Consider the following 16,153-nt stretch of genomic DNA (forward strand, 5'->3'; position numbering starts at 1 on the left):
ATGAAGATGGGAATCTGGGCTCTAAATTCTAATTTTAGGTCACTTTTTGCTTTTCTTAGTTCTATAAAAAGCTATCTAATTTTTTCTAGGAAAAGAGCATGGAGTCAACCCTTCAACACAAATTTAGTATGTCGTTCAGGTTTTGCTTACATTATTTCTGGAAACAGACATTTTAAGAGAGCATATGATGCCTCTTTTGTTAAAACAATTCATTTAGGGGGCGATTCTTCCATCAGGTGCAGCTACAACTATTTAAGTACATATCCATACGCGTGTTTTCCTCACTGTCCTTTCTTTTGCTGAACTCCTGCACGAGGGCTGCCAGACTGATGTTATTCTAGACATCTGGGAGAAAACAAGAATTGCTGAAAAGGGTCCCATACAATGGCTTGCTGCTCCAAAAGCAGCACCAGATAGGGTGATTTTCCTCGTTCAAACCCTACCACTGAAGTATGCGATGTTTCTTGTAAAAGCATGAGAAATCAAAGTAACACGGAGAACAAGTTCACTCTTGCAGTTAAGCTCTTCTGCAGTGACATGACAAACTGGTCCTCTGTACAAAATGTATGGTTGTTTCTTTAAGTGACGTGAGCTCACAAGACAGTTTACCAAGTGCTCTGAACTTCTGTCCAAAATATTGTCTTATGAAGGAACTTCTGCAGAGACATTTTGTTTCATGCAATGAGGTACAGGGCAAGAAACAGAAATTGTGTCTGGAAATTGAGGTCTAGTCTTACAAAACTGAGGACAAAAGTATCAATAGCTGAAAGAACAGTAGGACACTGTGGCTACTGGGACATATTTAATTAAAGAGGAACTAAATAGGAAAAAGAATGGATAACTACCGTGAATAATGAAAAGCTAGCAAGAGGTTTTGATGATAACAGGCAAGAAAAAATACTCCACTTTCAAATTCTTAAGTTTTCCACTGAATAATATAATTTATTATATAAGCAAAGTACCAACAGCAACTGCTGTTCAGATTCTCCATTTCACTTTTTCCATGATGATTGCTGACGTAACAATTTCATCCTCTGGTAACATTAGGGCATGAATCAGAATAATGCATTAAATCCACAACTTGCACACTTCAGCTACTGCTTCTGTGTACATGTATCTGGAATGAATCTTGGCTTATCATCTGCCACATCAATATTTTATAGCTCAAATTCCCGCACTGCTTAATTTTAATAAACATAATGTATTTAATATAAATGTAGTGATTTTGGAGATGACTGTGATACTCTGTATACAGAATTCCATGCATGCAATTCAAAAGCTGAAGTATAGCAATGCTGAAGACTTTTACAACATTTGGAAAACTCTCAGTTGAAGTTAGTTTTAATAAAATACAAAAATATCTACCAGCAGAAGATCAATACATCTGTACTGGAACATGGGAACATTTGGAGAAAGGAGTACTCAATCATCTTCCACTGTAAACACAGCCATTACCATACAAATGCAGCTCTCTCTCGTAACATTCTGACACCAAACCGCTGCCATTCTCGCTGATATATCCACAGCTCCTGAGTTGTATCCAGACAGGCTAAAACTGCACCTCCTTTCCATGCAATTAAGCGAGGATCCATATCCTAAATTCAAAACACAGATTGTACACAACCACTTGTATTAATTTGCATAGTTCTCAAAAATTGTATCCTAATTTTTCCAACAGTATTCACCACTTAAAATCTCAGGGGTGAGGGAAAGTTTTTTTTCCAAATTATTCAGGAAAAAATAGTGAGATAAAAACATGGCAAGAATATTTAAGGTGTTGTTTTTTTAAAGGTGCCTTCTAGGCATGTCATGGAAATCCTGCCCTCAGCAATGGAGGCTCTGAAAAACACTGAAGTTTTGATTTTACAAATTTTGTCTGATTAATGCCAAATGAAAATTGCTCTTTTAATGTCATACCTTATTTTACCTTAATAATAATAAAAAAAACCTAATACAATTTCTTGCTGAACAGACAGATGAACTTCATGGGCCACTACTAACCATTTATTTAAGAATATGGCCTTTAGCTAATAAACACTTCAGTGATCAATACTAGTAACACTCTTGCTATACTTCTAACATCCTGCCTATACAGAGAGTGCTGTGGTATGAGCTGAAAGCTCTCCTAGATCTCCTCAGATACACAACTGATCTTTGGTTTTCAAAGGAGAGATATACATACATATATATATAAATCTTTTGAAGATTTCAACCAATCATAGTTTATTAATCATTTAGCTATCAGCTACCAGTATACCTTAGGTCTTGTGATGACTTCAACATTTTCAACGACTCTTCTAAAAGAAGGTGGCATTTTGTTGAGGATTCGGTGCTGAAGAAACTCTTGAGCTTTATGAAACATAAGGCCTCCTCCCACTACTAAGATGGAGCTGTACATCTTCTTTTTTGTATCATCAGATGCTGGAATGAATTGATATATAGAGAGATATCTATTTTTTAAGGTTAATACAGCCTGTATTTGCATTGCAAATAATTTAGTGCAAGTCAAACCACACAGAAACCCGTGTTTGCTTTTAAAATTATTTTTCTGTTCCCTGGAGATTCAAAACTTCTGTCTCAAGAAACCTCAACAAAGATGTAAATATAAGGAACACAGTAGCTACTCTAGAGATTACGGAAAGTTAGGAACATACACATTACTTTGGTAAAATACAGGAGTCACCATAAATCCCCACTGACTGACATGCATATTTTACAGAATTGTACAAACGTAATTCTTACCGCAGCAGTCAATACTGTGGAGAATGGCTTTGTCAAGGCCTAAGGCTTTGCCTTCAAACTGAGAAACAGCTGTTTTCCTGGACATGTGTGCAGTCAGAGGCTCCTCGGAATCGTTTCCAGATATCATACAATCAGTCTGGGCAGATCCCAGTTCCACTTCTTGTGGATAGATCCTCTCTGAAATGTCTGAGGCTTGGCCTCTCAAGTCTCCCTCAAATGTACCAGGCTTCGACACAGATTTTCTATCAGCTGTAGCTTTTGCAGACTTAAAAAAGAGAAAACAAGTTGTACTATGAAAAATGCAGAGAGATCTTACAAAGACTTAACTGAACACCACTGTACTTCTCATCACGTTTTTGTACAGAAAGGTTAGACATTGTATTATTTCCTTTTAATCCTCACTTTCAAAGTAAGGGGTTTATTTTGAACTCCATCAGGTGTATCAATGCCATTAATATGAAGCCCTCTTAGATTCTGAAAATAGTTATAATTAAGGACTTGTCTAGACATCCATAATTCCTTACTCTAAATTTATTTTTAATACTTCTGACCCAGATAACGAGCTTTGGTTTCTGAGATGAGCTAATGAGTCCTGATTTTATTCCCCAATTAAATAATAATTAAAAATAAAATGAGCATTCACACACCTGCTCCTGCTTACTTTGTGTGGCTAGCAGATAATGTTCATCGTGAGGATCCTCAGGGTCACCTTGTGACCTGTGTTGCAAAGTTGTCATTTTTTGTCCAACAATTCCAAAAGTTGCTGGATAAAACAGAGCCATTGGAGCCTGAACAATGAGAGATTTGACATGGCTTTACTACATAGGGTTAGTGTTTTGTTTGGTGTTTTTTTTTGTTTATTTGTTTTGGTTTGGGTTTTTTTTGCTGTTAAAAAAAAAAAAAAACCAAAATAAAAGCTTGTTCTATTTTTCTCCCAAGTGAAAATTAAATATGCATTTTGTTCAAGTAGTTTTGTAAAAGGCTAAAGTATCTTCAGCTTTGTTTAATTAAAAAACCAAAAATCATACAATTGTACACATATACAGGTTTCTTTACAGATTCTGGCATTGTATGGTAAGTAAGTATTCAAATGCAGTTTGTTACTAAATTGGAAAATCCAATGGTGAGGTGAAAAACTTGCAAAATTAGCATTCATTCCTTGCACTTGAAGGATAAAAATATCATCGTATTTAGCAGAAGCTACAATCATTCTGGGTGACGCTAGTTAGGAAGTCTTGTGCATCCACTGGTGCTGCATTAGGCCCATTCATACATATAGGAATTAATTTTACATCTATCAACAAGCACATGGTAGGAACAATCTATAAATCATGTGGGTGTAGTAGCACTGGACTGACACAAAACAAGGCCCAGAGTCTGAATGCTGAATAGAATTCTTGTAATTAAAAAAACCAACCAACCAACCAGCACACCTGTAATTTTTCATCTCCTAATCGGAACTGGTACAATAAAGCTGGAGAATCCGGATGACGAATCTGGAACTCATGGTCTTGCAATCCAGAAATATCCTAAGGTCAGAAACAATATAAAAAAATAATTGTATCTTTCGTATCTCTCTATAAAGCTGCATAATCTATTTAAACTGTGGGATGCAACAAAAAGTAACAAAACTCTTCAGACTGTGAATTTCATTTACCTATTCTTAAACACTTTTTAAAGTCTTTTCCTTGTAGCACAATCTGCCAAAACAGCTTTCTACATGCCTAAGCCTCTAAAAGGAGGGTTTGTGCAGAAAGAAGAAACCTGCTGGCAGATCTTAGAAAACTGAAGTTGAAAAATGGCAAATATGCATCTACTATCAGCTTCTTTCAGTAATAAGAACAAAGCACCTACTTTTCCAGGAGCTGAGATTTTTTCAACTAGGAGAAAAATAAAAGAAATTACAAATTCTTCAAGTGTAAAGCCTCTCTAGCTTCTGCCAGTATTCTACTGAGTAAAATACTACATTTTATTCTGTTTACAAGTGATTGTATAGACTCACAAAAGGGTTCCCCAGAGTAGCATTCTGTAAAGAAAAAAAAAAAAACGAAACTTGGAGAAGATACCATTTTCTCTTCTCACCTGGTCTAGGTGACAAAATGTCTCCTTCAAGTGCTGAAGCAGCAGGCAATCTAACTTATTAGTTAGCTGACAGTCTCTATATGGAAATCCTGCTCGTTGCATAAGCCAATAAAAACACCTTGACACATCAGATCCTCCATATGCGAGACACAGCCTAAAGCAGAGAAGAAAAAAAATATTCATTTGCTGAAATACTGGCCTTTTACAGTAGCACATACAGGAATGCAAGCAAGATTTTAGATGTGCTGTGATCATGACCTCCACATAATTTGCAGAACACAGTATCAGTTCTGTTCTTTTAAAGATGTCAGAATTCTTTTAGGTTCATACCGTAACCTGATGACCCTGTCAGGCAGTGCACAGTAAAAAAATCCTGGTTTTGTAAGAAAAATTCTTGGTTTTAAAGTCTTTGGTAAGCAACTAAGTACATGCTTATAATAATTCTGTATATTAAAAGATACCTCGTGTTGCGATGGGAAACACCATCTTCTACACAGCAAATGCTTGTCTTCTGGTCTCCTACATCTACTATACATGCGCTGCTTAAACCACTTCCAAAAGTAGCACAGACAGACTCCTGGTGTACAATAATTCCTACCGGAGAGAAAAATTATATCCAATTTATGCCTAGCCATGTTGCTGACATTTAAAGGACATCTTCATGTCTTCTAAAATTTAGTAATAGCTTGACTCTGAACTGAAAGTTTGAATATTTAGTGAAGATGAGTTGGGGGGGCTTACAGATTTTTTTTGTTGTTGTTGGGTAGGCCCTCTAACTCCTGAGAAAAGCTAAGAGTGGGGTGGGTGCCTTTATCCAAATATCCTTATTTTTTGCGAGTTTAAAGATACTTCCTCCAGACTGGTTTTGTAACCAGTATTGCAGGGTCTTGGTTATCAGACACACATGAAACATTTTCCTAATTTTTTCTAATTTAAATCAAGGCATTACCACTAGCATTTTAGATATGTTCTTTAAATAGTTACAAAACAAGGTCCAGTTTTACTGTCTGCTTTCACTTCAATCCACCTTTAACTCTGTAAGAGAGTACCTTTGTATTTCTACCACAAGCCCATACTTAAACTTGAGGAGGGCTTTCCAGTCTCAAATATGCAGAACAAGCTAACAATTACTTGGTTATTTTTAAAAAATTGTATTGCTCTTCTATATTTAGTGTATGCACGTAAGCAATTCTGAAACCTCCTATTATGTCATCCTGTGAAGACAGTAGCAGCATCTTACATCATATACTTCTGTTCTGAAGTTGAGGACTCTTAACACTCTGGAGGTGACATTGTGAATTTTAGAAATACTTAAGAAATCAGACTCGCTACTTTTATCTCGGTGGAAGTGAGACACCCACAGTTGGAATGCCTAATAGCAAACCAAGAAACTTGGTTCAATGCTAGCCAACCATTTCACCGCATTAAGAGAGACAAGAGTTATGTGAATAGCAAAATATAAGAGGCGCTAGTCCCACTCAAACTGGGACTGATGTGCAAAAATGTGCCTCAGAGGTTAAAAAAAAAAAAATAAAAAAAATCTATATATATATCGTCCCACTATTAATCATTAAGCTCTTGCATATGTATGGTTTTACCTGAGAAGCCCATCTTCATTAGGATCATATTTACCAGTTCTTTCACATGCTGTTTATTATAGATGTCTGGAATTAGTAAAATGCATCTGTAGTACTGAAGATAAGAACAATAAATTAAAGCCAGCTCTTAAACTAAGTTTCTATTACATTCTTGAATACCTGATGCTAAGGAAGAAAGCTTAATAGTCAAATTATCAAAAGAAGCAAAATTATGAGAAGGGGAAAGGGCTTTAATAATTTTAAAAATGAGTTCAAGTAAGTACCAAGTTAAGAGTTTCTAAGTCACTAAAATGTACATCAAATATAAGAAAGACACATACTTGGCAAGGAGAAGTAGTTATGCAAGTATTAGGCACCAGTTCCTCAGTTGTCTCCTTTTCAATCAACAAAAAAAAAATCCCAAACAGACAAAGACTGAAATTTCTAGAATGGGATTTCCAGCCCTTCTTAGTACAAGTTCTATTAGCAATTTTTGCCTTAATGACATGCAAAAATTCCAAATGAATTCTTGGGAACCATGCTCACCAGCAGAAAATATTTATTCTGTAAAAAAACACCAGTAAGAGGCTAGCAATAACAGCAGGTTTATTCTCTTTTATAGTAACATGTACAGAGTGGATACAGCCCACATTAATGTGTTCACAACTCACCTTTAAGTCTTTCAGTGGTATTTCCAGATATTTTTGTATTGCATGTGACCATATCACTTCAAGGTCTGCTAATACTGCAGTGAGGGAGCCCCCAGGTCCTGTGTGGAGATTGAGCTGCCCTCTTCTAATAGGCCAATGTATATTATAAGAATCTAGTGGATTAACATACAGTGCCTGAAAATAAGAGACAATGTTCTATGCATTGTTTTTGCCAAAAGATTAGTAACAAATACTAGAAAAATATTTCAAAAGCAGATACAAGATATCCAGCAGCACTCAGACCAATGTGACAGCAATACAGTGGATTTCTTTTTAACAGGGCTTGATTATAAAGCATTAAAATTAAAAAAAAAAAAAAGACATTAAATACATACTTTAAATTGTTTGAATTTTCATATCTATGGATATCCACCATAACTGTATATTTTTCCATTATCTCAAATTAGTAACTAAAATAAACACTCTTTGAAGCTCTTGAATACCTAATTACTCAGCAGTGATTCCATGTACTGATCCTTTTATCAATTTCTTGCCTTGTCTGAACTATACCACATGGGCAAAGCTCTCACCTAGTCCCTGCAGAAACACTGATTTATAGTAGCAAGGGATCAAGGTTACTTGCAATGCAAATGCAGGAAACTGTCTGGTCTTGCTAAATGATAATAAATATTCAGTTAGTCCATAGTAAAGTTTCTCATATTTTGCTTGACTAAATTTATGTGCCTTTCCATTCATTCTAACATACTGTAAACTGCTGATTACACACCCACATTAAAATACTGAGCCTCATTTCATCAGGAAAATGTCTTACCTCTTCTCCTACCAAAAATTCAGGATGATTTGATGTGTTTGTCCACTTGGCCCCAGAGCTGTGATCTAAAATAGCTGGCCTCATCTGTCTGTTGTATGACCTGGCCTGAAATCAAAACAAATACTGTTGATAAATATTTTACCAGTCACTTTTTATGTATGAAAGAAAAATTAAACTCCCCATCCTTTGAAGAACCATTTTATCTCCTCTTCAAAGTTAGGTCACACAATAGCACTATTTGTATTTGCTGTATAAAGGATATATATTCTTCTTTATGAAAATATAGCATCACACCAAATGACCATATGAATGAACAATTTAATAAAATATTAAGAATGCGTTACCTGATCAGGTGACACCGGTATACGCCTTGCGCCATTTGACATCTTTTTGGACCATATTGCTTGGTCCACCATTTTAAGGCCATTTTGTCTCTGCTCAGTACTTTCAGGTTTCTAAACAAAACCCAGAAATATGCAATGTAAATACTTACTTTCTAACTACATGTCTTGATGCTGGTAATACTCAAGATATTATTAATGAAACCATTACTGTAGTTGATAGACTGTAGAAAGGACAGAAGGTGTGCACATTGTACAATGAACATACACTTATTTTTAAAGAAACCCTTTTTTCTATTACAGTACTCAACAACTTTTTGTCTAAGTCAACTTGAATCTTTTAACTGATTGAACTGGCTGCTGGGCTTCATCTCCAGCGTGATGAGCTCAGGACATTATCTATTTAACTACAGAAATATTAAGCAGGAGCAAAAATGTTTAAATATATCTCAGTTATTTAAAGGTGAAGTTTAATATTAGAGACATGAATTTGATTAATGATTTTTTTGGTACAGATTCAAAGTATGAATAAGATCATGACATGTATCTGTAGAGCAGGTTAGACTAAAAGTACTGGCTACATTATCCAAGTTATAAGCCAGCTTGTAACCAACACGTTCATAAGTGGAGCAGTCCTGTTGTTGTTCTACAGTTGTCATTCTATAAAAATAAATACTACATGTGGTATCAGATCACTGAGCAGAGAAATCAATGAATACAAACACTCAGCCTATCAATTTATTAGATTTAGTTCATTGCAAACAAATGAAATAAAGCCCTAACACAGACTGCTGGAAATATACTGACTTCAGTAAGGTGGCATCTATTAAAAGTGAAAAAATGTTTGCCTTAAAAAATATTCTTCTCTGAAAAACCATAATGCATGAGGGGACGATATGCACTGCACAGCTAAAAAACACAGAAACACGTAGTTAAAACACCGATCTTAGCAAGTTCTTACATTGAGCCCGTCCCTGAGGAGCCAGCTGTCCCTGTAGGCCGCCTGTCCCTGCTGCTTGTGCCGCCGCGCGATAACGTGCGGGATGCCCACGGGCAGCGTGTCCGTGGCCCTGCCGAGCCGCAGAGTGGTGGAGCCGGGGTGGATCACCACGATGAAGTTGCTCTGGATTTGCTGAAAGCACCACAAGGCGCACGGGGGTCAGGCCGGCACCTCCCCGCGCCCAGGCCTTTAAAAAGCCGAGCCCGCCCCAGCGCAGCCGCTCGGCCGGCAGGAAGGGAGCTTCGCCCGGCCTCGTTTCTCACCGCCTCCCGGGCCTCACCTCCTGCAGGGACTCCGGCACGGCGGCGGGGACGATGGGCCGCTTGCCGCCGCGCTGCTCGCGCTCCCGGTCGCGCTCCTTGTCCTTCCCGTTCTCCGCCTCGCCCTTCTCCGCCTGGGTCATGCTCCCCGCGGGGCGAGCGGCGCCGGGCGGAAGCCGCTCCTGCGAGGGCTGGGCCCGGCGTCGGTGCGGGGCGGAAGCGGGCGGGTTCGCGCTCGGCGCCGCCTCTCAGGCAGGTACCGTCCGCGGGGAGAGGCGGGCGGGGGTTCGCCCTTGTCCCGGGATGCGGCCCCGGCCTCTGCCCTGAGCGGGGAGCAGCGGCCCTGCGGGAGGTCTAAGCCAGCGGCAGCCAAACCCCATCAGCTGGGCTGGTGCTGCTGGTGGGGCTAGAAGCAGGGCAGTACGGGCATCCCAATTTAAAATACCGTCTGAAAAGATCATAGTAGAGATGATTGACGTGTGATACACTGTGAAGAGCTAACGGTGACTTACGTGTACACACCTGATCTGCAGGTGGGAAGCTCCTTTGTGAAATCTGAAAATGTGACGTTTGAGCAGATTTGAAGAAGATTGCTGTTACACAGCAAGATTAAGAGAGTAACTTTGTGCTGAGTATGCGTAGCAGGAGTGGGAGCCACGGGAGGGGGTGATTTCACCACAACTAGCTGGCAAAAGCCAGCTAATTAGTAATGTTTACATTAACCAAGGGGCACTCTTGGATATTACAATGTCATGCCAAAGAGACTAAGTGAGGTTTAAGCAAAAAGCTTGTGGTGGCACCTTGTAATTGTCTGGATCTTAGCAGCCAATCTTTTATCAAATAGACACAGCCCTCTCCAACTGAAAAAAAAAAAAAAAGATAAAATCCAAGAACAGTAAGAAACCCCTATACGGAAATGGGGTAAGTTATTTAAAAGGTAGCTACTGCTTGAAAGAAAATAACTTTTCTGTGTTAGCATTCTGTACGCTACCTTTTGTTCCTGTAATATAAACAAAGCCTAAGCAACTCTTACCAAACTTCGTACAGCAAATCGGCTTATACAATTGACTAAGTTTTCAGTAGAGGAGAATGCTGTTTCAAGAGGTGCTTATAAAACATGCATGTTTTATAAACAATGCCCACAACAGGCTTATAAAACCCATTATGGGCTTTAAGGAAGCAAGTTTGTAAGAGGCAAGGACTGTAAAACAAAGTAATTTGTAAGTTGTATTTTAAGAGTGTGTTTAGAGTACCAGTAATGCAATGAAAATACAGCAAAGTACAGAATGTTAGTACTCACAAAAATCGAGTGAATACAAAACCTATTAGGAAACACTGTTTTTAGTTGAGGGACCTTCTGTATGTAATATAAATATGTATTCTTCCTCATTTGAACAGAAAAGGACTTGCTGTACTGCAAACATTTTTTTTTCTGAAAATAATGAGAAAGTCAGCCTTGTGACAAGCCAAATATAATTTACTTATTACTTTGCAACTACAATAAAATGTTCAGAAACTATACAAAGACTTCAGACAGTAAACATGTATTTAATAAAACTGCAGTTCAGTTACACTGGATCCTTGAAGGAGTTCCCAGTACAACTTCATTAAGCTGCTTGTAGCGAAGAACAGTTTCCAGTTTGACATACACATTCACAACATTCATACTCATTTGGTCCACCACTGAACTCTTCTTCCCTTTCATCTTGCAAATGTGTATGCCTTTGCCTGCCTTTTCAGCAAGCGTTTACCTAGAAAATTAAATAATGACAGTGCATGAAGAGTCAATAAGGCCTTTCTCTGTGAGATAAAATTATGTAAGTAACAAATTTAAAATAAAATTTGTTTTAATTTAGCTAAATGAGACATGCTAAAGGCTTGCAAACTTCTTTTCCTGAGCAGATTACCCATTGCCATTACCCAAAGTCCTACAGCCTCTGCTGGCCTCATGTCAGGTCAAAAAGAAGGAGGCGGGGGGTAGGGGGGAAGGCATCCAAATGAAAAAAAAAAAACAACAAAACCAAAATCTTGTCCTTTTTCCAGGGAACAGAAACACTGGTTTATGTGCTTTTTGGAATACAAACTTTTTCCTACAAGATTTACAGGTACTACACACCTGCATGTGTATTCTTTTTTTTTTTTTCTTGTAAGTTTCATTATGGTAACAATTGGGGGTGATTCATGAAAAACGACTGTTTACTAAAGTCTCAAAGTAAACCAAACCATATGTTAGATGAAACTCCCACCAGCCAAGCTAGTTAGTAAAACAGAACTATAGTTTAGGCAGCTGTAAGAAATTTAAAGTCAAAGGCGTTTTAAATGGGTTTTTTTGCCTCCTGTTTCAAGCAATTCTGATTTTTATGCCATACTGGAACTGAAGATTTGCATAGCTATATCACTGTAACAGGAAAAAAGATTTTTGCTAGTAGTCTTTTAACAACTTTATTAATTTTCCTTCTTTAATATTGCTAAGTATGTACTTTAAACAACAATCCTCACGTGTCACATGATAATTATGAGAAATGCAAATAAAGTTTTAGTCACTACTGATCTGGACAGGACTTTAAATTAGCAGCCAAAAGAGATGAAAAGTTTTAAGTATATATTTTTTTTTAATCAGCTGTGTTCAAAAATCTGTGCTATGCTTTGTATATCAACTTCTATGCAATTAAAAGTAGAAGCTCACCATTTCTTAGCCAAAACCTTTTAACATCATCTTTTTCTTCCCCACTTTAACTGAAAGTATCTTAACCACTTTGATTCTCTTCCTGTTTTGTTAACTTTTGCAAAAGGAAGACAAAACGCTCCACTCTACCTTAAGCTTCAATTATCATTGTTATTAAAAAAAAAAAAAAAGTTCAAAGCAGGATAGAGCAGCTTTGGAATTACCTTCCTCATCCACCTCCAGCCATTGGCGGTGGACTGGGGCCTCCATCCCAGTGATTTATTCGCCCCATCCTTCGGCGAGGGTTTGCTGGAGGCCTGACAAGAGAGCAAGGAACACAACATCTATTCAATCAGCACTGGATTGTTAAACTTGAAAGATCATAACACTGTCTCTAAATTATAGTAATTAGGAAGTTAGATCTGCTGGAAAAGTTGTTTGGGTTTCATGTGAAAAGCTGAAAAAAAAACCCAACCAAACCCCAGCCCCACTTTCACCAAGATTCTGTATTGCAAAACTGTTGTAATTACTCCTGTCTCAAAAGAGAAAGCTATGGGTAACAGTGTTTTATACAGTCCTAAAAAAAAGTTGTGCAAACCATTAAGAACAAAGAAAGTAACTACAGTGTGTACAGAAATGATATCTAACAAAGTGGTTTGCTTTATCTCTACGTAATCTAATACACGAAATGACTGATTTAATGTAAATCATATGATGAGTATAGGCAAGTGTAACAAAAGAATTTCAAGAAAGACTCATATTGTCTATTAGGCAGGTTTGGAATATTGTTTCAGGGAGTGTTAGACCATAGTGTTATTACAGCTACGCAAGGCATCGTATTGTTATGAGTTTCTGACAAAATACCACAGATAAACAACATTTTAGTCTTCTAACATGATCTGATTCAATGCAAATCACAACTGCCATGCAAATACTTTGTGACATTTTGCAAAGATAGAAAAAACACCCATAAGTAGTAGGAATATGAAAAAATACCCTCTCCTGTCATTGTATCCTGAATAGGAGGAAGATGTGTAGCCTCTTCTTCTCAAATCTGGGTGAATTATGCTCTGGAAGCTAAAAAATAAATCAGGAGTTAGGTGAATTGATTGTTAGAGCTAATATTCTGAGTTTTTAGACTGCAAGATAAGAAATGGCCTGAAAAACAGTAAGTAGTGTTCATCTTTTCAAAGTTACTGTTATTTAATAGATCTTGGCAATTTTTCTCCTACATAGTAAGAGAAAATTTGAAGTAATTCCAAATTACAGTAGGGCTCAAACTACAAAATCATCTTTTTTTTTCCTGGTAAATATAGTGCAAGAAGTGCATGAAGTATAAACCTGTAACTGATATAGTGAAGCTGAATAATGTTGACTACATCAAAATAATTTTTTGTTTCTTAACCAGCTTCAATCTGAGGCCCTAAGTTTACGGTTACCACTGGGTGATTATTTTTACATAGCAAGAATCTATTGTCACCAGTAGAAATTCTGCAAATAACATCTTAATTATTTGCTCAGCTAATAGAAACTAGCTGTTTAACAAAAGTATATGCTGCTTCTTTTTGCAGTATTAAAATGGGAGAAACTTATAATAAGAAAACTCACTTGAGTTGCCAGTAAGTTTGTGTCACTTTTCACACACTTCTCTTTTTATTAAATATATTATAGTGCTTAATAACCAAAGCCACAGTCATAGTAAAGCATTCACATATGTTTTGGGGACAGTAGATACGTAATAGTAAAGAGTAAATCTAATATTGTAATTGTGCTACTGATAGCACAGAGTAGCTCCTATGATAAACGTAAAATAAAGCTCATCAAAAGAATTAATTTCTACTTACAAAAGAACCACAAAATCTGCTATTGACCAGAAGAAATCTGTGATAACTGACAAACGCCAAGGAGCCCGACTCCGGCTGTCCAACACTTGTCCTGTAACGGATTAAGATGCAAAACATCCAGTGATGTTCAGTATGTGACACTGCACAGTATATCACACAAAAATGTATCTGCTGACTCCAGAATTTGCAAACAGGATGGAGAAAACTGCTCTTCATGGGCAAGGGTAGCAGGTGCCATTCCCTACGGGGTGTTGTCTGAGTACTCGAAACAATCGCATCACCCCCAGCCAGCGTACACTGTGTCCACGTCACCTAAAAACCCACCAGGGCGGTCTCCGCTTCCCGACATGCGGTTAAGCGGCTCCGCTCCCGATGTTTGCAGAACACGCTGCGGCTTTTTCCAAGTCCTTAACACCCGCCCGGCAGCGCGCGAGGCTCCGATCCGGCCGGCGGGGCTGACGTGACAGTGACAGCTGCGGTGCGCGATGCGCGCAGCTCGCTCGGGGCGGCGCGGAGGCTCCGCTCCGCTCGGCGCATTCCCCATGACCCCCCGGCCGCCCCCGCTCGCTGCCCGGCCGCCGGCCCGTTCCCCGCCGCCTCTCACCGTTGGAGATGTACACCATGGCGGCGGCCGCGCGCTGCCCCGTCACCTGCCCACCGCCCCGCCCCGCTGCGCGTGCGCGGGCGGGAGGCGCATGCGCAGACGGGCCGGCCAGCGGCAGCGCCGTGTCGCTGGGCCAGTGGGCAGAGGGGACAGCGGCGGCTGTGACGCTGGGGCGGTGCTTGTGTTTGTTTTCTTGCTCCCGTTGCCATAGCAATCGTGGCGGTGTGCAGCCACTCCTAACGAGGCGTTCCTCTCAGGAGCCTCGCTCAGGGACGGGCGGCGTTCAGGTGCAGCATCTCCTCCCTCAGAGCGGGCGGTTCTGGTTCACTCCCAAATGTGTTTATTTCAGTCGTTCCCCCGCCGTGTAACGCCGTGCCGGAGCTTCCGTGCCGTCCCTGATAGCGCATGGTTTTGCCAACAGTAACAGGGAACAAAAACCCTAGTCAGTAGTATGCCAAGGTAGCTTTCATAAAAATTTAACATTCTTAGTAGTCTTCCATAGATAATTGCTGCTGTTTTTTCTCTAAAACTGCCTTTTTTGTTCCTTACCTCTGCCTTGGTTTTCCCAAGTTGTTGGAAGAAAGCCTCGTCCATCCTTGTGGTTTTCTCTAATGGAACATTAAAAGTGATATCTCACTGTAGTAATGTTAGAAATACGACAAATGTAGATATTTATTTAAAACTTCTCCAAAGGAAAATTTTATTCCTTTATGTAACGATAGGTATGTAGCTACGTATATTCCCCGTTGTAGATGAGAATGCTCAGCTCAAAGCGGAGCATTTGTTTTAATTTATTTTGTTTCTATGAAAGCTTTGCCCCACAAATAGTGGCTGGCATTTTTTATGGAGAATCCATGCATGTAAAGTTGGAGTTAACTATAGCTATGTAGGCAAATTTAATATAATGGCTTCTCTCTTTTTTCAAAAGTAAACTAGTAGAGAAGTGATGTGTAATTCTGCTGGGAAGCAGCAGTAACAAAAATGAATATAAAAGAATTTTAATACTGTCTTTGCAAACCCTGTCTTTTCCTAGTAACAATGAGATAAAACCTTTTGCTAAATCTCTTAACACAAGAGTGTTTGAAGTTAAAACTGTAACGTAATATGTCTCTGACAATGTAGTTGTACCATACTAAAGAAATTATTTGTAACTGACAGGTGTTTATAAATGTTCAGTGTTTCAGAAATAAACAACTGAAAGCAATTGTTAAAGATGTGTATCTGTAACATGGTATTTAAAGTAAATATTTATAATTAATATAAGAGCTAGGTCATCTACCATTCAATAAACAGGGAAATTCAAACGTGTTTAGAAAACAGTGGGTGCTAAGCAGTGCATAATGGGCATAAATGCGGGCAGTATGTTAAAATTATTCAGGGACAACATCTATTTTCTTAATTAGGTATACTTATGATGATTTTCTCAAACAATAGTCAAGTGTAGTCAGATCAGTTTCAGTTTACAGATTGCAAAATAAAGCCTGCATCGGTATAGAAGAGATTCAGCCAGTAAGTCATTTGAACATTGTTTTTAGATTGCCAGTGAAACCAGGTCA

At 38.6% G+C, this 16,153-nt stretch overlaps 2 protein-coding genes across 3 annotated transcripts; both read right to left on the reverse strand.

Moving 5' to 3' along the window:
- Nucleotides 1-913: 913 nt before the first annotated feature.
- Nucleotides 914-9,683, reverse strand: ACTR8 (actin related protein 8). 2 transcript variants are annotated; one of them, XM_065845957.2, is made up of 13 exons: nt 9,505-9,682; nt 9,186-9,356; nt 8,228-8,338; nt 7,884-7,988; nt 7,073-7,246; nt 6,423-6,516; nt 5,286-5,418; nt 4,825-4,978; nt 4,176-4,271; nt 3,390-3,530; nt 2,743-3,007; nt 2,258-2,421; nt 914-1,595 (listed from the first exon to the last, which is right to left on the reverse strand). In XM_065845957.2, the coding sequence occupies exons 1-13, from the start codon at nt 9,625-9,627 to the stop codon at nt 1,452-1,454; spliced, it is 1,875 nt and encodes a 624-aa protein (XP_065702029.1). In that variant the 5' UTR covers nt 9,628-9,682; the 3' UTR covers nt 914-1,451. The 2 variants fall into 2 exon arrangements, with proteins under 2 accessions (XP_065702029.1, XP_071669267.1); XM_071813166.1 differs by lacking the exon at nt 8,228-8,338 and having other exon boundaries at nt 9,505-9,683.
- A 2,686-nt stretch (nt 9,684-12,369) lies between these two features.
- On the reverse strand, nt 12,370-14,689 carry SELENOK (selenoprotein K). The gene is made up of 4 exons (XM_065845780.2): nt 14,598-14,689; nt 13,994-14,084; nt 13,146-13,226; nt 12,370-12,466 (listed from the first exon to the last, which is right to left on the reverse strand). The coding sequence occupies exons 1-4, from the start codon at nt 14,614-14,616 to the stop codon at nt 12,370-12,372; spliced, it is 288 nt and encodes a 95-aa protein (XP_065701852.1). The 5' UTR covers nt 14,617-14,689.
- Between the last annotated feature and the right edge of the window lie 1,464 nt (nt 14,690-16,153).

The sequence above is a fragment of the Patagioenas fasciata genome, chromosome 10, assembly GCF_037038585.1.
Source record: "Patagioenas fasciata isolate bPatFas1 chromosome 10, bPatFas1.hap1, whole genome shotgun sequence".
Classification (NCBI taxonomy): Eukaryota; Metazoa; Chordata; class Aves; order Columbiformes; family Columbidae; genus Patagioenas; species Patagioenas fasciata.